We start from the raw sequence: 17530 nt of genomic DNA on the forward strand, positions 1-17530 counted from the left end.
TGAATGCAACAGACACTGGAATTATTAATATTATTAATATAGGGAAAATAACTATCAACCTATAATTGTATAATTATCAACCTATAATTGTATAATTGTATGCCTTGCAAAGTGTCTTTCAAGTAAGAGGGTGAAATATAATGAGAGAAATTGTAACTTAAGAAAGCCTCATCAAAGGAAATTGCAAAGGTGGAATAAATGATTTCAGATGCCAGGTATATAGAAAGCATTGCAGAGCAAAGCAAGAGATATGTGAATAAATCTAAATATTAACTGTATAAAACAGTGTCTTACAGATTTAACATAACATTAACACAGACTTGGAGAGAGCAATTAAATGAATAGTATTTAAGAGTTTTTTTTGCGTCTAGGAAAAAGATACTGATTAGTTTTTAAAGTTTTCATGTTGCAGTTTGAAGGATACCCATTCAAAAATAAAATTAGAGGAAAGAACTGTGAAACTAGGAGAAAGGGAAAATGTAGAATAAGAAAGGGGCTTCCAGCACAAAAATAAAGTGGTAGGTTTGTTTGTTTATTTATCTGAGAGCAAGCCAGCGAGCTGGGGGAGGGGCCAGGGGGCAAAGGGAGAGAGGATCTTAAGCAGATTCCGCTGAGTGCGGAGCCCAGTGGGGGGCTAGATCTCATGACCCTGAGATCATGACCTGAGCCAAAACGAAGAGTTGGACGCTTAACTGACAGTCACCCAGGCGCCCCTAAAGTTGTAGATTTAAACCCAGATGTTTAGATAGCAAAAATAATAAATATCATCAGAGTATATGTAAATAAAATCAGTTATGTTATTTATATGTGACATCAAAAAGATAAGGGAGCATACACCATAAAGTAGTAACCAACCAAAATCAATCTGTAGATTCAGTGTAATCTCTGTCAATATCCTAAGTGGCTTCTTTGCAGAAAAATGAGATGCTCTAAAATTCGTATTGAAATTCAAGGGACCCAGAATAGCCAAAACAATCTTGGAAAAAGAACAAAGTTGAAGAATTCATGTACAGTCCTTATGTTAAAACAGTGTTGTTACTAGGAAAAGCATAGACAAACAGGTCAGTGGAAGAGAATTCAAAGTCCAGAAATAAATGCATATGTCTATGTTCAACTGACTTCTGGCAAAAGTGCCTAAACCATTTATTCAATAGGCAAAGAATAGTCTTTAATAAGTTGTCTTGGGACAGACAAGTGGATATCCATATGCAAAAGAATATATTAGATGCCACCCTAACTCACCATGTACAAAAAAATTGACTCATTTGAATTGATACAAAATATAAGAGCAAATACTATACAAGGATTGCAAGGAAACATAAAATCTTCATGACTTTGTATTTGACAGAGTGGTTTCTTATATGAAACCAATACACAAGCGACAGAAGAAAAAAATTGGGTATCATAAAAAATTTTTAAATTTTGTCCTTCAGGGGGCACCATGAAGAAAATGATAGGGAAAGAAAATAAACACATAATACCATTTACATTAGCACCTCTTCCCCAAAATGAAATAATGAGGTATAAAGCTAATTAAAGATGTAGGAGATCTATATGAGTAATATGATAACTCTTAATGAAAAGAAATTAAAGAACTACTAAATGAGACAGGAAGACTCAGTATTACTAGTTTTCCCCAAATTGATCTGTAGATTGAATGCAGTCCCAATCAAGATTCCAGGAATTTATTTTGTGGATATTAACTGAGTGGTTCTAAAATTTATACAGAGAGGCAGAAGGACCAGGATTGCCAGTACAGTATTGAAGAACAGTCAGAGAGCTGATACTTTCTGACTTCAAGAGTTACTATAAAGCTACAGTGATCAAGACAATGTGTTATTGGTAAAAGACAAATAGATCAATGGAACACGATAGAGAGCCCAGAAACACACTTTCAATAATATAGTAAACTGATACTTGACAAAGGACAAAGGCAGTACAATGGAGAGAATATAGTCTTTTCAACAAATGGTAATGGATCAACTTGAGACCCACATGCAAAAAAATGAATCTAGACTCAGACCCTATATTTTTTCACCAAAAGTAGGTCCAGGTGGATCAGACCTTCATGTAAAACACAAAACTGTGAAACTTCTAGAAAATAAGATAGAGGAAATGTAGATGATCTTGGGTTGGTTGATGACTTTTAAAAATTAATTTTGGGGTGCCTGGGTGGCTCAGTTGGTTAAGTATCTGCCTTCGGCTGGGGTCATGATCGCAGGGTCTTGGGATCTAGCCCCACATCAGGCTCCCTGTTAAGTGGGGAACCTGCTTCTCCCTCTCCTCTGCCCTTCCTCCCTGCTTGTGCTTTCTCTCTCTCTCTCTGTCTTTCTCTCAAATAAATAAAAGAGGGGCACCTGGGTGGCTTAATCAGTTAAGCGGCTGCCTTTGGCTTGGGTCATGATCCTGGAGACCTGGAATCTAGCCCCACATTAGGCTTCCTCCTTAGCCAGGAGTCTTATTTCTCTCTCTCCCTCTGTTCCTCCCTCCACTCGTGTTCTGTCTCTCGCTCACTCTCCATCTCAAATAAATAAAATCTTAAAAAAAAAAAAAATTTTTTGTTTAAAATAAAATCTTTTAAAAAAGTTAAATTTTATTTTTGAGAGCATGCACGTGCGAGCTGGGGGAGGAGCAGAGGGAGAGGGAGAGAAAATCCCAAGCCGACTCCATGCTGAGCCTGATGCGGGGCTCAATCCCACGACCCTGAGATCACAGGCTGAGCTGAAATCAGGAGTTGTACACTCAAACCAACAGAGCCACCCAGGTGCCCCGGTTGATGATTTTTTAGATACAACTCCAAAAGCATGATCCATGAAGGAAGAAATTGTTGTTGGACTTTCTTAAAATGAAAAACTTATGCTCTGGAAAGAACACTGTCCATAATGAGAAGACACACACCACACACTGGAAGAAAATGTTTGCAAAAGACACATAATGGACTATTACTCAGAATATTAAAAAAAAAAATCTTAAAACTTAATGTGAAAACAACCTGATTAAAAAATGGGCCAAAGATCTGAACAGACACCTCACCAAAGAAAGTTATACAGTTGGTGAATGATCATATACTCAGAGAAGTGCAAATTTAAGCAATGAGATTCTACAACACATGTTAGAATGGTCAAAATCCACAACCCTGAAAACATCAAACACTGATGAGGATGTGGAACAACAGGCACTCATTCCTGTTGGGAATGCAAAATTGTATAGCCACTTTGGGAGACCGTTTGTTTCTTACAAAACTAAACATACTCTCACCATACTATCTAGTAATCATCTTCCTTGGTACTTACCCAAAGGAACTGAAAACTTACGGCCACACAAAAATCTGCATATGTTGGTGTGGCTGAGTGGCTCAGTCGGTAGAGCATGTGACTCGATCTTGGGGTTGATAGAGCATGTGACTTGATCTTGGGGTTGAGTTGAAGTTAGAGTTTGCTTAAAAAAATCTGCATATGTTGTTTACAGTAGCTTTATTCATAATTGCTGAAGAAGCAACCACGATGTCCTTCAGCAGATGAATGGATAAATTGTGGTATATCCAGATAATGGAATATTATGCAGTGCTGAAAAGAAATGAGCAAACAATGGAGGAATCTTAAGTGCATATTACTGAGTAAAAGAATCCAGTCTGAAAAGGCTACATACTTAGTGTATGATTCTAAGTATTTGAGATTCTGAATAAGGAATATGGAGATAATAGAAATACCAGTGATTGCCAGGGTTTGGGGAGGGAATAAATGAATAGGCAGAACAGAGAGGTTTTTTAGGGCAGTTAAACTTTTCTGTATGATAGTATAATGGTGAGTGCATGTCATCATACATGTATCAAAATCCGTGGGATATACATACCAAGAATGAAACTTACGTAAACTGTGGACTTTAGGTGATTATGATGTTTCAACGTAGGTCCACTAATTGTAACAAATGTAAGCAATTAGTGCAGAATGTTGATAGTGGGGAGTCTACTTTTCACATAATTTTGCTGTGAAGCTACAAGTGCTGTAAAAACACTGAAAAAGTGGGTTAGGAGAAAATGGTTGTGGATCATATTTTTAATAAAGGACTTGTATTTGTAATAACTCTTATAACTCAATAATAAAAAGACAACCCAATTATAAAATGAGCACAGAATCGGAATAGACATCTTTTCCAGAGGAGATCCACAATCGGCTAATAAGTCCATGGAAAATTTGTTGATCTCATTAGCCACCAGAGGAATGAAGAATCAAAATCCCTATGAGATCCCACCTCCTACCTACTAGGGTGACTATAATAAAAAAGATACATTCACAGTTTGGGTAATGATGGAGAGAAATTAAAATCCTTGTAGACTACTGGTTAGAATGTAAAATGATCCAACTACTTTGGAAAGTAGTGTGGCAGTTCTCAATAGGTTAAACGTTAGATTTGTCTTATGACCAGGAATTCCACTCCTAGTTATGTACACAAAGGAAATAACATATGTCCACACGAACTTGTACAAAAATGTTAATTGCAACATTATGAAAGTGGAAAGAACCCAACGATGAGTGGATAAAAAGTGGTATAACCATATAAAAGTATTGTTTAACAATAGAAAGAAATGAATTTACTGATACATGCTGCAACATGAATTGTTAATTAGGTTGGGTGGGAATTTCCTTGGGAGGAAGTAGAGAGTGATTGCTGATGGGTACTGGGTTTCTTTTTGGAGTGATGAAAATGTCATAATACTGATTGTGATGACGATTGCAAAATTATGTATACTAAAAAGCAGTTGAATCATATACTGGGTTAGATGTACCATATGTGAATTATATCTTAAATTTTTTTTTTAAGTCAGTGCTATCCAAAGTGATCTATATAATTAAGTGCAATCCCACGATGCTAACGGCATCTTTTACAGAATTAGGCAAATTAGTGCTAAAATTGATATGGAATCTTAAGGGACCCTGAAGAGCCAAAAAACAATTTCTAAAAACAATACAGTTGGAAATATCACATTTCTTAATTTCAAAACATATTATAAAACTACAATAATCAAACTGTGTGGTATAAGCATACAGACGGACCTAGAAAAAATGAAGTAGAATATAGAGTCCAGAAACAAATCCTTGAGTTGACTGTATGATCAAATGATTTTCAATATGTGTGCCAAGATCACTAGATGGGAAAAGACAATCTCAGAAGGGGTGTTGGGGAAACTGGTTAGCCACATGCAAAAGAGTAAAGTTGGACCCTTCCCTTAACTTCATACGTAAAAAAATTTTGAAGATTAAAGACAAACTAGAAGAAAATACAGGGTGAATCTTCATATTTGATTTGGCAATGATTTCTTGGATACGACACCAAAAGCACATGTAATAAAAACAGTTTGGGATTATAATAACTTACAACAGAATGAAAAAGTCACCTACAGAAAAGAAGAAAATATTTGCGTATCCTCTGATAGGGTTAATATTGTTGAATGTTTAAAGAAATCCAACAACTCAACAAGAAACTCAGTTTAAAAAATGGGCAAAGGACTTGAATAGACTTTTCTCCAAAGATGATCTACAAATGTCCAATGAGCACATGAAAATATGCTCAACATCACTGTTCATTAGAGAAATGCAAATCAAATTCACAATGAAGTATCACCTCCCACCCATTAGGATGGCTACTTTCAAAATAAAAAGTATAACCCAGAAAATAACAGTTGTTGTAGAGGATGTGGAGAAATTGGAACCCTTGTGCATTGTTGATGGGAACATAAAATGATATAACTGCTATTGAAAACAGTATGGCCGTTCCTCAAAAAACTAAAAGGATATTTGCACAGTCATGTTCTTAGCAGTAGTATTCACAATGGTCAAAAAGCAGGCCAAATGTCCGTCATCAGGTGAATGGATAAACAAAATGTGGTATATATGTTTAATGGAATACTATTCCGCCTTTAAAAAGGAAGGAAATCTGTCACATAATACAATATGGATGGTCTTTGAGGACATACTAAGTGAGATCAGCCACAAAGACACACTATGATCCCACTGATAAATGAGGTACTAAAGAAATCAAATTCATAGAAACAAAGCAGATTGGCAGTTGCTGCCAGAGAGGGAGGAAGGGGGAGTTAATTGGTGTAAAGTTTTAGTTTTTCTAAATGAAAAATGTTTGGCTCTCTGTTGCACAACAGTGAATATACTTAACAGTACAGAACAGTACACTTAAAGATGGTTAGGATGGTAAGTTTTGTGTTACAGTTTTTTTATTCCAATTAAAAGTTTTGTAAAAGAACATCCACCTACCTCCCAAATAAAAAGTAACTAAAGCTTTTGTACATATTGATATCAGACAATAGATTTACAAAGTAGATTTGAAAACAAAGCATTACTAGTACTAAAGAGTCATTTTGTAATGAATAAAAGTCAAGAATCTTATCAGGAAAATACTTATTTTGGGGGGGATTCATGCTGAAAGAACAGCCATTATATAGCACTTGCTTATTCATTCATAAATAATAGGGGATGAACAAAAGGCTGAGCTAAAGTGTATAAATGTATTTAAAGTTGCTGCTTAGGTGTTCTTTATGTAATTTTCTCACATTCGGTTGGCTAAAGCAAATGATGGTGGCTAAATTTATGGGGCTGGAAATGTATATTCTCAAAAAGTGTGAAAGGTGGATATGCATAATCCCTTAATCTAGGGAATGCAGGCTTTGAACAGTAATAGAATCTGCTATAGCTTCCAAGAAGGTAAAAGTTAAAAAAAAGAATTAACAAAATAAATCCCCGTAAAAGTATATGGAAGTAAATAATAATTAGATCTAACACAAGAGAATCATACCAACACTTAATTCTGTGGAAAGACTAATATTAATGAAGAAAAAGACGAGGAAAATGTACTTATTTTCACTGCAGTAAAAATGGGGATGTAATTACTGATTATGGAAAAATTTAAGAAGGAATTTTAGACCAATAATTTGAACATTAGCTAGGGAGAAATTTCTAGAAAAATATGTAACTTACCAAAATTTATTGGAAAAGAAAGTTGATAGAAACCATTTTTATAAATCTTCAAACTTGGAGAAAACTTGGCTTTATTAGCATGTTTTTCTAAAATTGGAATAATTCCAGCCATGCACAAGTATTTCCAGTGAATAGAGCTAATAGTAAATACTCAGATACTTGTTGAATGAGTAGGCAAAAAATAAATACTTCAGGTATTTTATGAGAAGAGCGTAACCTTGATACTGATAACCTGAAGAGAACATGAATGAGAAATTCATGAGAATATGAGAATCCAGCATTATAGGTTATCTAGGTATAAATACTTTAAACTTTAATCAAATCAGATTCACTTCTGAAAGTAAGCTCCCTATTTTAAGGTCACTTATTAGAAATCTGAATTACATGTGCAAATTCCGTTTTGCATTTATTTAACATAATCACGTTACAGAGATTGGGATCTGGATATCTTTGAAGGACCCTTCTGCCTCCCATAGGATAGATCTTTTAGAAGACAGACCTTTGAAAAGGTAAAAGTTTTAACCAGACTTTTAAGGAGATTATTATAATTAAAGGTGTTAGTAAAGACATAAGTAGGGAGAGAAATAACAAGCTCATGTTTGAAAGATCCAGTGTGGTAAAGAGGGTAATTTTCCCAAAGTCAATTCAAAAGTCAATTAAATACCAGTAAGTATTTCAACAGATTTTTTTCAAAGGGATTTGATAAGCTGATTCTAAAATTTATATGAAAATGTAAGGGACAAGAAACTCATCACACTCCTAAAAGCAGGGCAACTCGTTTTAGCAAATTAAAGATACGGACCGTAGAAATGGAATAGGAAGTCCCAAAACGGTTGCATGCATATATGCACACTTGGTGAATGACAGGTAGGATTACAAATCAAGGAGAAAATCTGATTTTTCATATGTGGTTCTGGGAAAATTGTGTGTGGGGGAAGAAAGTGAAATTACAGGCTTCTGCCTTCTAGTGTCATTCGAAACTATTCCCGTGAAAGGCAAAAGCAAAACGCTGTGAAGGGATAATAGTAAAAGATTTTCATGATCTCACAGTAGGGAAAGGTTTCTTAAGTGGACACAAAATACACAACCATAAAGGACAAAATAAAAAAATTTATCACAAATAATTTTTTATTAAACATCAAGAGTGCATATGTAGTTCATGAAGCGAAAAAAAAAATAGTTTCCATTCATGGTGTGATAAGTATTGTAAAACAAATGCGTAGGGGCACCTGGTTGGCTCAGTTGATAGAGCATGCGGCTCTTGATCTCAGGTAGTGAGTTCAGGCCCCACATTGGGCATGGAGATTACTTCAGGAAAATTTAAAAAAAAATGTACATATCAATAAAAGATGCAGTAGAAACTGATTATAAGACATGAACCAGCATTTCATGAAAGATGAAGCCCAAATGGTTGAAATCATGAAAAAGTGTTTAACATTATTAAGAAGATGCAAATTAAAATGTCAGTGAAATATTTCATGAAGCCCATGTGAGCAAAATTAAAACAGACTAATGTTTGGGAATATTTGGAACAAGAACTTTATTAATCTGTGGGAATAAAAAATGTGAAACCATATCTTATGCTTACCATCTGTACTTAAGAATATGCTCTTGAGGGGTGCCTGGGTGGCTCAATTAAACGTCTGCCTTCTGCTCGGGTCATGATCCCAGGGTCCTGCAAGTCCCACATCTGGCTCTTTGATCAGTGGGGAGCCTGCTTCTCCCTCTCCCTCTGCCTGCCACTCCCCCTGCTTATGCTGTCAAATAAATAAATAAAATCTTAAAAAAAAAAATGCTCTTGAGTTGCATTGTTCCAACATTAACCACCTGCGGTTATTGAGTTTTCAAAATGACTAGTCCAAAAGGAGATTTGCTTTAAATGTACAGTATTGGATTTTGAAGGCTTAGTTAAGAAGAATGTAAAATATCTCAATGATCTTTATAATTACTGCATATTGAAATGATATATTTGGTTAAATAAAATATTAAAAAAATGTTTTTAATGTAGCTACTGGAAAATTTAGAATTATTTGTGGTTTTCATTATGTGTATATTGGACAGCACTGCTCTAGTGGAACTTAAAAGTGTTCATCAGGAACAATACATGGCAAAATAGCAGAATTGTTCATTATATTCACAGATTGGAAATAACTAAAATACCTATCAGCTACTGACTGGACATGTTATGGTATAGTATACAGTGTATAAATTATATAGTAGTGAAAATGAATGACAGCTATAAACACCTTTATGAATGAATCTTGAGAAGAGCTAAGTGTAAGAAGTTAAGAGTGGTTATATACAGCGTCTGATTCCATAAAGCTCAAGGGCAGGTCAAATCAAACATGTATCTTTCAGAAGTGTATGTATACATAGAAGGTCATATAAAGAAAAGCCAGGAATGATTGATCAGAATTTCAGGTCAGAATTTTGGTGATTTGGGGGGTGAGGGACTAGGATATACAGGTTCTAATGTACTAACAGTGTTGTGTTTCTAGTTGCTATATGAATATTTTTCTGGATAAGTTGCACATGTATATTTAATACATTCTTCTGTATGGCATATTTCCTTTTTTTTTTTTTTTTTTAAAGATTTTATTTATTTATTTATAGGACAGAGAGAGACACAGCGAGAGAGGGAACACAAGCAGGGGGGAGTGGGAGAGGGAGAAGCAGGCTTCCCGCAGAGCAGGGAGCCCGATGTGGGGCTTGATCCCAGGACTCCGGGATCATGACCTGAGCCGAAGGCAGACGCATAACGACTGAGCCACCCAGGCGCCCCTGTATGGCATATTTCCTAATAATACTTAAAACCAGGCTAGCATGAATTGGGATGTGTGGGACAATAAGAGGCAAGCCAAAGGTGACTAATTCACTTCTTGGAGCTGCAGGGTTGTTGCTCCTTGGGCTAAAACTCAAGGTAGGTTGAGCCTGTCTTTGTTTTTTTTGCATCTAACTATTCTTACCCAGTGGTCTGCTTGGGGTGGTGGTGGAAACTTGGACAGTGTTGAAGGCACTATTAATAGAAGAGATACAGATAGGCCTTCCATCTCAGAGATGTGCTGGTGGGCCTCTGTGTCTGTTTACTCATAGTGCTCGCTTGCCTCTGGGCACATGAAGTTCAGGGACTGCCCAGTCTACTATCTCATGATACTGCCCCCTAATTAGAAATCTTTAGTTTGAATCTGCAGAACAAGGGAGAGAAACCATTACAACCAGTTCCTCAATCATTATACTCTCTGTCCCAGTTGTTTATGTAGAAACCTAAATATATATATTCATACCTTTGTTTCCAGCATTTCAAGAAGAACCTTCAAATTGAAAGCTTGTGAATCACATCGGTCAGCCTGCTTATCTCATCTTTAGGCTCATAACATTTGCTGTTGTACAGTATGCCAGCTTTGTCCAGTACTTCCTGGAGTATTATGTGAAGTTAATCACTGGTGGTCTAAGTGTCAATTTCCAGAGGTGGTCTTGGAGTTACTGGCTTTGTGTTGTATAAGAAAACATTTCCAGTTGCTGAATGACCGAGACCATTGCAGAGACATTGTTGAGAGTATACTGAGTGGGGGCTCTCTCTTCTACCTTGACCCAGATAATGTTCTGGAATTGTGGATACCCAGTGGCTGCTTTTGATTTTGCTGACTACTTGCCACATTCCCCTTACAAATGCAAGTAGGCCCTTGTCTGTATTTGTTGCAGGTAGTGAGAGGAACTTCAACTGTGGTGAAGTCTTTGGTATATAGCTGGAAATGGTGTACAAATCACCAAGAGATACCACATCATCACCTGGCAGACATCATATGGGCATCATATTGACTTGGCAAGAAGAGAGTCATCTAAATTTTCCCTCACCACCAGTTGAGCTGTTCCTTTTCTCACTAGTGAAGAACACCAAGTTGAGAACCTTTCTGGCAAAACTGAGGCCTGTTCCTGACCAAGAATCAACTTGTGTGCAAGTTCACTGAGTACAGTTTTGGACTAAAAACTCCTATGAATCTCAGATGGGGGTCATTCTTTTCTACCTCATAGGGTTTAGAGACTTGGAAACCGTAAAGACTGGGCATGTGGGAGAAAGAACAAAGGCCATATTATAGTTGTGTGGGACCAGTAATAATTAATGATACCAGTGCAGGAGAGACCAGGAGTTTAAAGAATGCAGAAGCTTCAGGCTTTACGTAGAAATTGTGACATCAAAGTAAAGTCTGTGGAGTTCTTCCTGGGTGCCACAATGTTAGACATTTCCATGATTAATCCTTTTGTGTATTTTAAAATGTAAAATTCCTTTTTTTTTTTTTTTTTTGAGATTTTATTTATTAGAGAGTACAAGCAGGGGGAGTGGCAGGGAGAGGGAGATGCAGGCTCCCTGCTGAGCAAGGAGCGGATGTGGGACTCTATGGCAGGACCCTGAGATCATGACCTGAGCCAAAGGCAGACTCTTAACAGACTGAGCCACCCAAGTGCCCTAAAATGTGAAATTCTTAATTCTTCCTTCTAATACCTTAGTCTGAAAGATTCTCAGATCACTTTACTCTCATGTACAACATGAGGCCCCAAATCAAGTGTAGTCACTCACTTTAGAAATGTTTTGAGGGGTGCCTGGCTGGCTCTGTTGGTAGAGCATGTGATGCTCTCGGGGTTGTGAGTTTGAGCCCCATGCTGGGTGTAGAGATTACTTAAAAATAAAATCTTGAAATTTTTTTGAAAAATGTTTTGAATTGACTTCCTGCTGGAGAGACAGCTGAATCAGGAGACCTGATTTCAGGTTTTGCCCCATTGTTGAAATTCCAGCCATAATCCCTTGCATATGTTAGTGTCTTATCTTGACATACATACTTCAAATATGGTAGCTTCATAAGAAATTAACTCTTTGCCAGGGATTCAGTCATTAACATATATTTGAGTGCCTGATGGTGCTGGGAACTGGGAATGTAGTAGTGAACATGACTGACTACTGAAAGTACAATCTCTTAGTAATTTATAATGATGGTGTCATTGGGAGTAGGGTGGGTGGATGGAGATAATTAGACCAGAAAATCTTTGCAATAGATAAGTACCATAATTGACCATTGAATTTAGTTATGAGCCTCTTCATAAACAGGAAAGAAGAAACTTGCTGAGTTACCTCAGTGGAACAGTTGGGGGAAAAGTCTGAAGAAATGACTAGTGGAAATATGAGTATAATACATTCAAATGTATGTGAGTATTAAATATTATATTGAATAATACAAGTATTGAACTTTGGTATAAAGTATTGGAGAAATAGTACCTAAAGGGACATAAGCAGTCAGAGAATGTGGGGTGTGTGTGTGTGTGTGTGTGTGTGTGTGTGTGTGTATATTTTTAAAGAATGGAAAATACTGGAACATTTACATGGTGACGGGAATGGTCGAGTAGAAAGGGAGAGTTGAAAATACAGAAGGGAGTAGAAAAATGGGGCTAAGTTCTCAGAGACAGGAAGGGATTCAGAACATGTGGAGCAGGGTTTGTCAGCCTCCGTACTACTGACGTTTTGAATCAGGTAATTCTTTGTGGGGGCTGTCTTGCAACATTGGATGGTTAGCATTATCCCTGACCTCTACCCTTCAGATGCCAGTAGCACCCTACCCCCACAGTTAAAAAAAAAAAGTACCTTTAGGGGAGTTGTGGGCAAAATCACCTCTAGTTGAGAAGCATTTATACAGAAGTGTATTGGCCTTCAAAGTGATCCTGTCTTTATCTGGAGAGAAGTAGAACATGGGTGTGGGAGAGCTTGTAGATTTGGTGGTGGAAATATGAGGGAGTGAGTTCCTTCTCATGATTTAACCTTTCTCAGTGAACTGGGTCAAGGTTATGGGGCTGGTGAAAGTGTCGAGAGTGATGAAGATAAAAAGTCATTTTTGTAGAATGAGAGACTAGGGTTCTTAGAAAAATCAAAGATTCCTAGTGAGCAGTGGGAGACTAGAGGCTACTTCTTTTGGAGGAAGTTTTACTGTAGAGGCTTTAGACCAAAGAGACCAGACAGAGGAAAATGGAGGATAGTACTGAGATTATTACTGACTTATTTCTAAAACCGATGGATAAAAGACTATCTAGATCTTACTTGATCTTGAACATTTATTTGGCTTTCCCATTAGTCAATTTTTTTTTTTTTTTTTTTTTGCTTTTCCTCCTACTTCTAAAGCCACTCTTTTTCAGTTCGATTTACATGCTTATCTTCTCTTTTTTCTTAAATGCCGGCGATTCCTAGGCTTATGACTTAAGACTCAACTATTCTCCCTAGGCCGTCTTTCTCCCTAGGCCGTCTTTCTACTCAGGGCTTCATTTGTGGCTGTTGTTTTTAATCCCAACTCTTTTATGTCTAGACTAGATTTTGATCCTAAATTTCAGGTACAATGTATCTAGGTGTTTCCTGGGACATTTCATCATATTTGTCCTAGAGGCCTTTAAAAATCAACATGCCCCAAACTGAATTTATTATTTCATAATTCAACCCCCCACCCACCCCCAGCTCCTTTTCCTCTCCAAACAAAACAAAAAACTCTACATTGCTCTATGAGTCTTATCTTGATAATTGGCTCTATGATCCCTGAACATTGTCATGGGTATAGCCCTCTTGCCTCACATAAGTCAGTAAGCCTCATTTGTACTCTCATATTTCATGAATTCTTCCATATCTCTCTTTCCACTTTTCCACCCTTATTGCTCATCTCTTTGTACATTGAAATACTTAGTTTCCCAAAGATACTCTTCTTATCTCTGAGCTTTTCCATATATTTCTTCAAAGTCTTCAAATGCTCTTGCCTATCATCTTTGTTAGACAAACTCCTATTCATATTTCAGACTTGATTGGACATCAGCTTCTTTGAGCATCCTTTCCTGGTTTCCACTTCCTGCTCTTTCCACAGCACCTTATATAAACCTCTGGTATAGCAAAATACAAGTGAAGGAGGTTGATTCAAGTGTTCTGTATATGATTATATGTAAGGGTAAGTTCCCAGATGACCCTTCTGTGGAGAATAAGTAAAAATCCTAGATAAAATTATTGAAAAAAATCTACAAAAAATAAGGTATACTCACTAATTCCACAGATTAAAGTGAGAATCTAGAGAAAGAAACTGAGTTCAAGAACAGGTGTTTACTCTGAAGACATGTACTAAATAAGGTGAACTTCATTTTGAAATTCATAGCCTTATGAACATGGTACAGGAGATAAACCCTAGGATCCACCCAAGTGAGGAAGTAAAATAGGAGACGAGGCTATATCTTCAATGTGACAGTGAACTAGAAATGAACTCACCATTCATTTGAGTCACAAAGAAACTAAGAAAAATTGTATACCTGGGTCTTGGTTCTGAATGGAGGCAGGTGGAAAGTGCCCTGAGAAGTAACTATGTGCTGGTAGTCATTTATGGATATTCAGTTGAAATTCATAATATATTTTATTAGTCTAAAAAAGTTAAAACTGACAATACAAAGTAATTCTGGGCTGTTAATAATCACAGGTGCCTGGCATAAGCAAACCCATATCATCTTTGGAGGAACTGAGGATGGCAGACTCTTCTGTATCAGGCTGGATAGTAAATATTTTTGACTTTACCAAATATTTTGGCCCGTTAGTTGTAGTTTGCTTCCCAGACTGACTTCATTCCAAGCCTCAAAATAATTTCGATAAAATATTTTCTGAAGAAAATAAGTAGCTCTGAGAAAAAAATTATTAAACACTCAAGGAAATAAGATACCAAGTGCATTCTACAGCTGAAATGACAGCAGAAAGAAACTCACAGATACTTTGAATGTTGGAATTACCCAGTCACAGAGTAGCAGCCATAGTATATAAAATAAATGTTTTACATAGTTCAATTAATAAATGATGAAGTTCAAAATATGAGAATGGGAAAATAAAAAGCAGATTTGAAAAAATGAATGGAATTCCTATAAGTGAATATTCATGTAAAATTAAGAATTCATAGTTGGATTTAATAGCAGGTGAGACAAAGCTGACAAGACACTGAGAATTAGTAAGTTGGAAGAGAGGTTGGCAGAAATTACCCACAATAAAACAGTGTGAGAGGGAAATTATGAAAGACATTCAGGAATTGGAGTTAGAAAATCCAATGTACAGATCTAACTATAGTTCCAGAAAGAGCAGGGAGAAAGGGGGGGCTGAGGCAATATATGAAGATATAGGGCTAAGAATTTTCTAGAACTCATGGAATATAAGTTTAATAAATTGAATTTATTTCAGAATCAGGCTAATTTAGCATTAGGATACCAGTTTGCCACATTTAGAGGTTATAAGAGAAAAAATATAAACTTAATAGATGTAGCAGTAGCATTTGATAAGCTTATATGTATTTAGGATTTAGAAAAAAGAATTTGCAAAATAGATGTAAGTTTCTATAACCCAAATAAAAATATCTGCACAGGAACCTACACTTAACATTATACATAATGGTAAAAAATTTAAAGCATTCATTTAAAGAATAGGATGAAGTTAATAGCTATTTTATTTTATTTTTTTAAAGATTTTAATAGCTATTTTAGAAATCCTAGAAATTTAAAGATTACTAGAATTAGTAGTCTGCAGCAAGATTCCTAGATATAAAGATCAATATATAAATGTCTTTGCATTTTTTCTAGCAACCAGAAAAATGAAAATTTAAAAAAAAAAGCTGTTTATAATAGCAGCAAGAAGTAAGAAGCAGGGGTGCCTGGGTGGCTCAGATGGTTGAGTGTCTGCCTTTGGTTCAGGTCACGATCTTTAGGTCCTGGGACCGGGCCTAGCATCAGGCTCCCAGCTCAGCAGGGAGTCTGCTTCTCCCTCTCCCTCTGCCCCTCCCCATGATTGTGCTCTGTCTGTCTCTCTCTCAAATGAATAAAAATCTTAAAGAAGTAAGAAGTAACTAGGATAATTGTAACAAAAAATGTGCAAGATTTTTGTGGAGAGTATTACAAACTTTATTAAAAAGATGTTAAGAGCTGTAAATAGAGATGCTATCTTCACAGACTGCAAGAATTAACATTGTAGAAATGGTCCTCAACATCTTGATATATATATTCATTGCAGTCCCCCAAGTTTTTCCCCTCATTCTTTCCTTTACTCCCTTCCTATTAGGAGGAGCTGATTCCAAAATTTATATGCAAGTGCAAAATGTTAAAAGTAGCAAAGACACTTTTAGGTCGCCTGGGTGGCTCAGTCTGTTAGGTGTCTGACTCTTGATTTTGGATGGGGTCATGATCTCAGGTTTGTGGGATTGAGCCCCACCCACATCATGCTCGGTGCTGGGCGTGGAGCCTGCTTGGGATTGTCTCTCTCCCTGTGTCCCCCTCTCCTGCCTACTCTCTCTCTCTCTCCCCCTCCCTCTGTAAAAAAAAAAAATAGCAAAAGACACTTTTTTTCTTTTTAAGATTTTATTTATTTATTTGACAGAGAGAGACACGGCGAGAGAGGGAACACAAGCAGGGGGAGTGGGAGAGGGAGAAGCAGGTTTCCCGCTGAGCAGGGAGCCTGATGTGGGGCTCGATCCCAGGACCCTGGGATCATGAGCTGAGCTGAAGGCAGACACTTAACAACTGAGGCACCCAGGGGCCCACAAAGTCACTTTTAAAAGTGCAAAGTTGACTTGTCCTACCAGATATTAAGATTTTTAATAAAGCTATAATAATTAAAATAATGAAATGTTGGTAATGCATATATAGATAATTTGAGAGAATAGAGAACCAGGAATATTTTACTTATATGTAGACACAGGATGTATGACACAGGTGGTTATATTCCAGAGCAATGGGGAAAGAATGCACTACTTAATAATGAGTCAGTAAGATACTTTTATGGGGGAAAAAGTGAAATTTGAACCCTGCCTCAAACTACATTTACATTACTTTTAAGTGGATTAGAAACCTAAATGTGAAAGACAAAACAATAAACCTTTTCTAAGAAAATATCTGAACCACTTGTGGGGGAAGGTGAAGGAAGGCTTTTTTCCATAAATATACAAAGTTACTGATGCATTTTATATCATTAAAAATAAGTATATTCATAAGTGATTAATTTTGTATGTTTGCATTTAGTTGTGAAATTTTTTCGTGTCATGATTTTCTTACTCCTGATTATGGCCTTTTCTTTCCACTCAAAGAATTAACTTTATGCTTGTTTAGTGATAATGAACTCCTTTAACTTTTGTCTGGGAAACTCTCTCTGTTCTTCTATTCTGAATCATAACTTTGCTGGATAGAGTGTTCTTGGTTGCAGAGTTTTTTCCTTTCAGTACTTTGAGTATATCATGACACTCTCTACTGGCCTGCAAAGTTTCTACTGAAAAATCAGCTGATAACCTTACAGGGTTTCCATTGTATATAACTTGTTTTCTTTTACTCCTTTTAAAATTCTCTCTTTATCGCTACTTTTATGCCATTTTGCTTATTGTGTCTTAGTGTAAACCTCTTTGGGTTAATTTTGTTGGGTGCTCTCTCTGTTTTCTGGATCTGGATTTCTCTTTTTCCAGATTAGGGAAGTTTTCAGCTATTATTTCGTTAAATAAGTTTTCTGACCCTTCTTT

At 36.5% G+C, this 17530-nt stretch overlaps 1 protein-coding gene across 5 annotated transcripts in view; it reads left to right on the forward strand.

The window, feature by feature from the left end:
* The window catches only part of LARP1B (La ribonucleoprotein 1B), a 125338-nt gene that overhangs the window by 50697 nt on the left and 57111 nt on the right, over positions 1–17530 (forward strand). The window contains exon 12 of one of the 5 annotated variants that reach the window (XM_032412824.1): positions 10692–11290. The exons of the other annotated variants lie outside the window; for them this stretch is intronic. Within the exon in view, the coding sequence (XP_032268715.1) occupies positions 10692–10808 (117 nt within the window). The 3' untranslated portion in view covers positions 10809–11290. Of the gene's footprint in view, positions 1–10691; positions 11291–17530 lie in introns of those variants that run through there. 5 annotated transcript variants of the gene reach the window in all.

Source organism: Phoca vitulina, unplaced genomic scaffold, assembly GCF_004348235.1.
Source record: "Phoca vitulina isolate PV1807 unplaced genomic scaffold, GSC_HSeal_1.0 scaffold14, whole genome shotgun sequence".
Taxonomy (NCBI): Eukaryota; Metazoa; Chordata; class Mammalia; order Carnivora; family Phocidae; genus Phoca; species Phoca vitulina.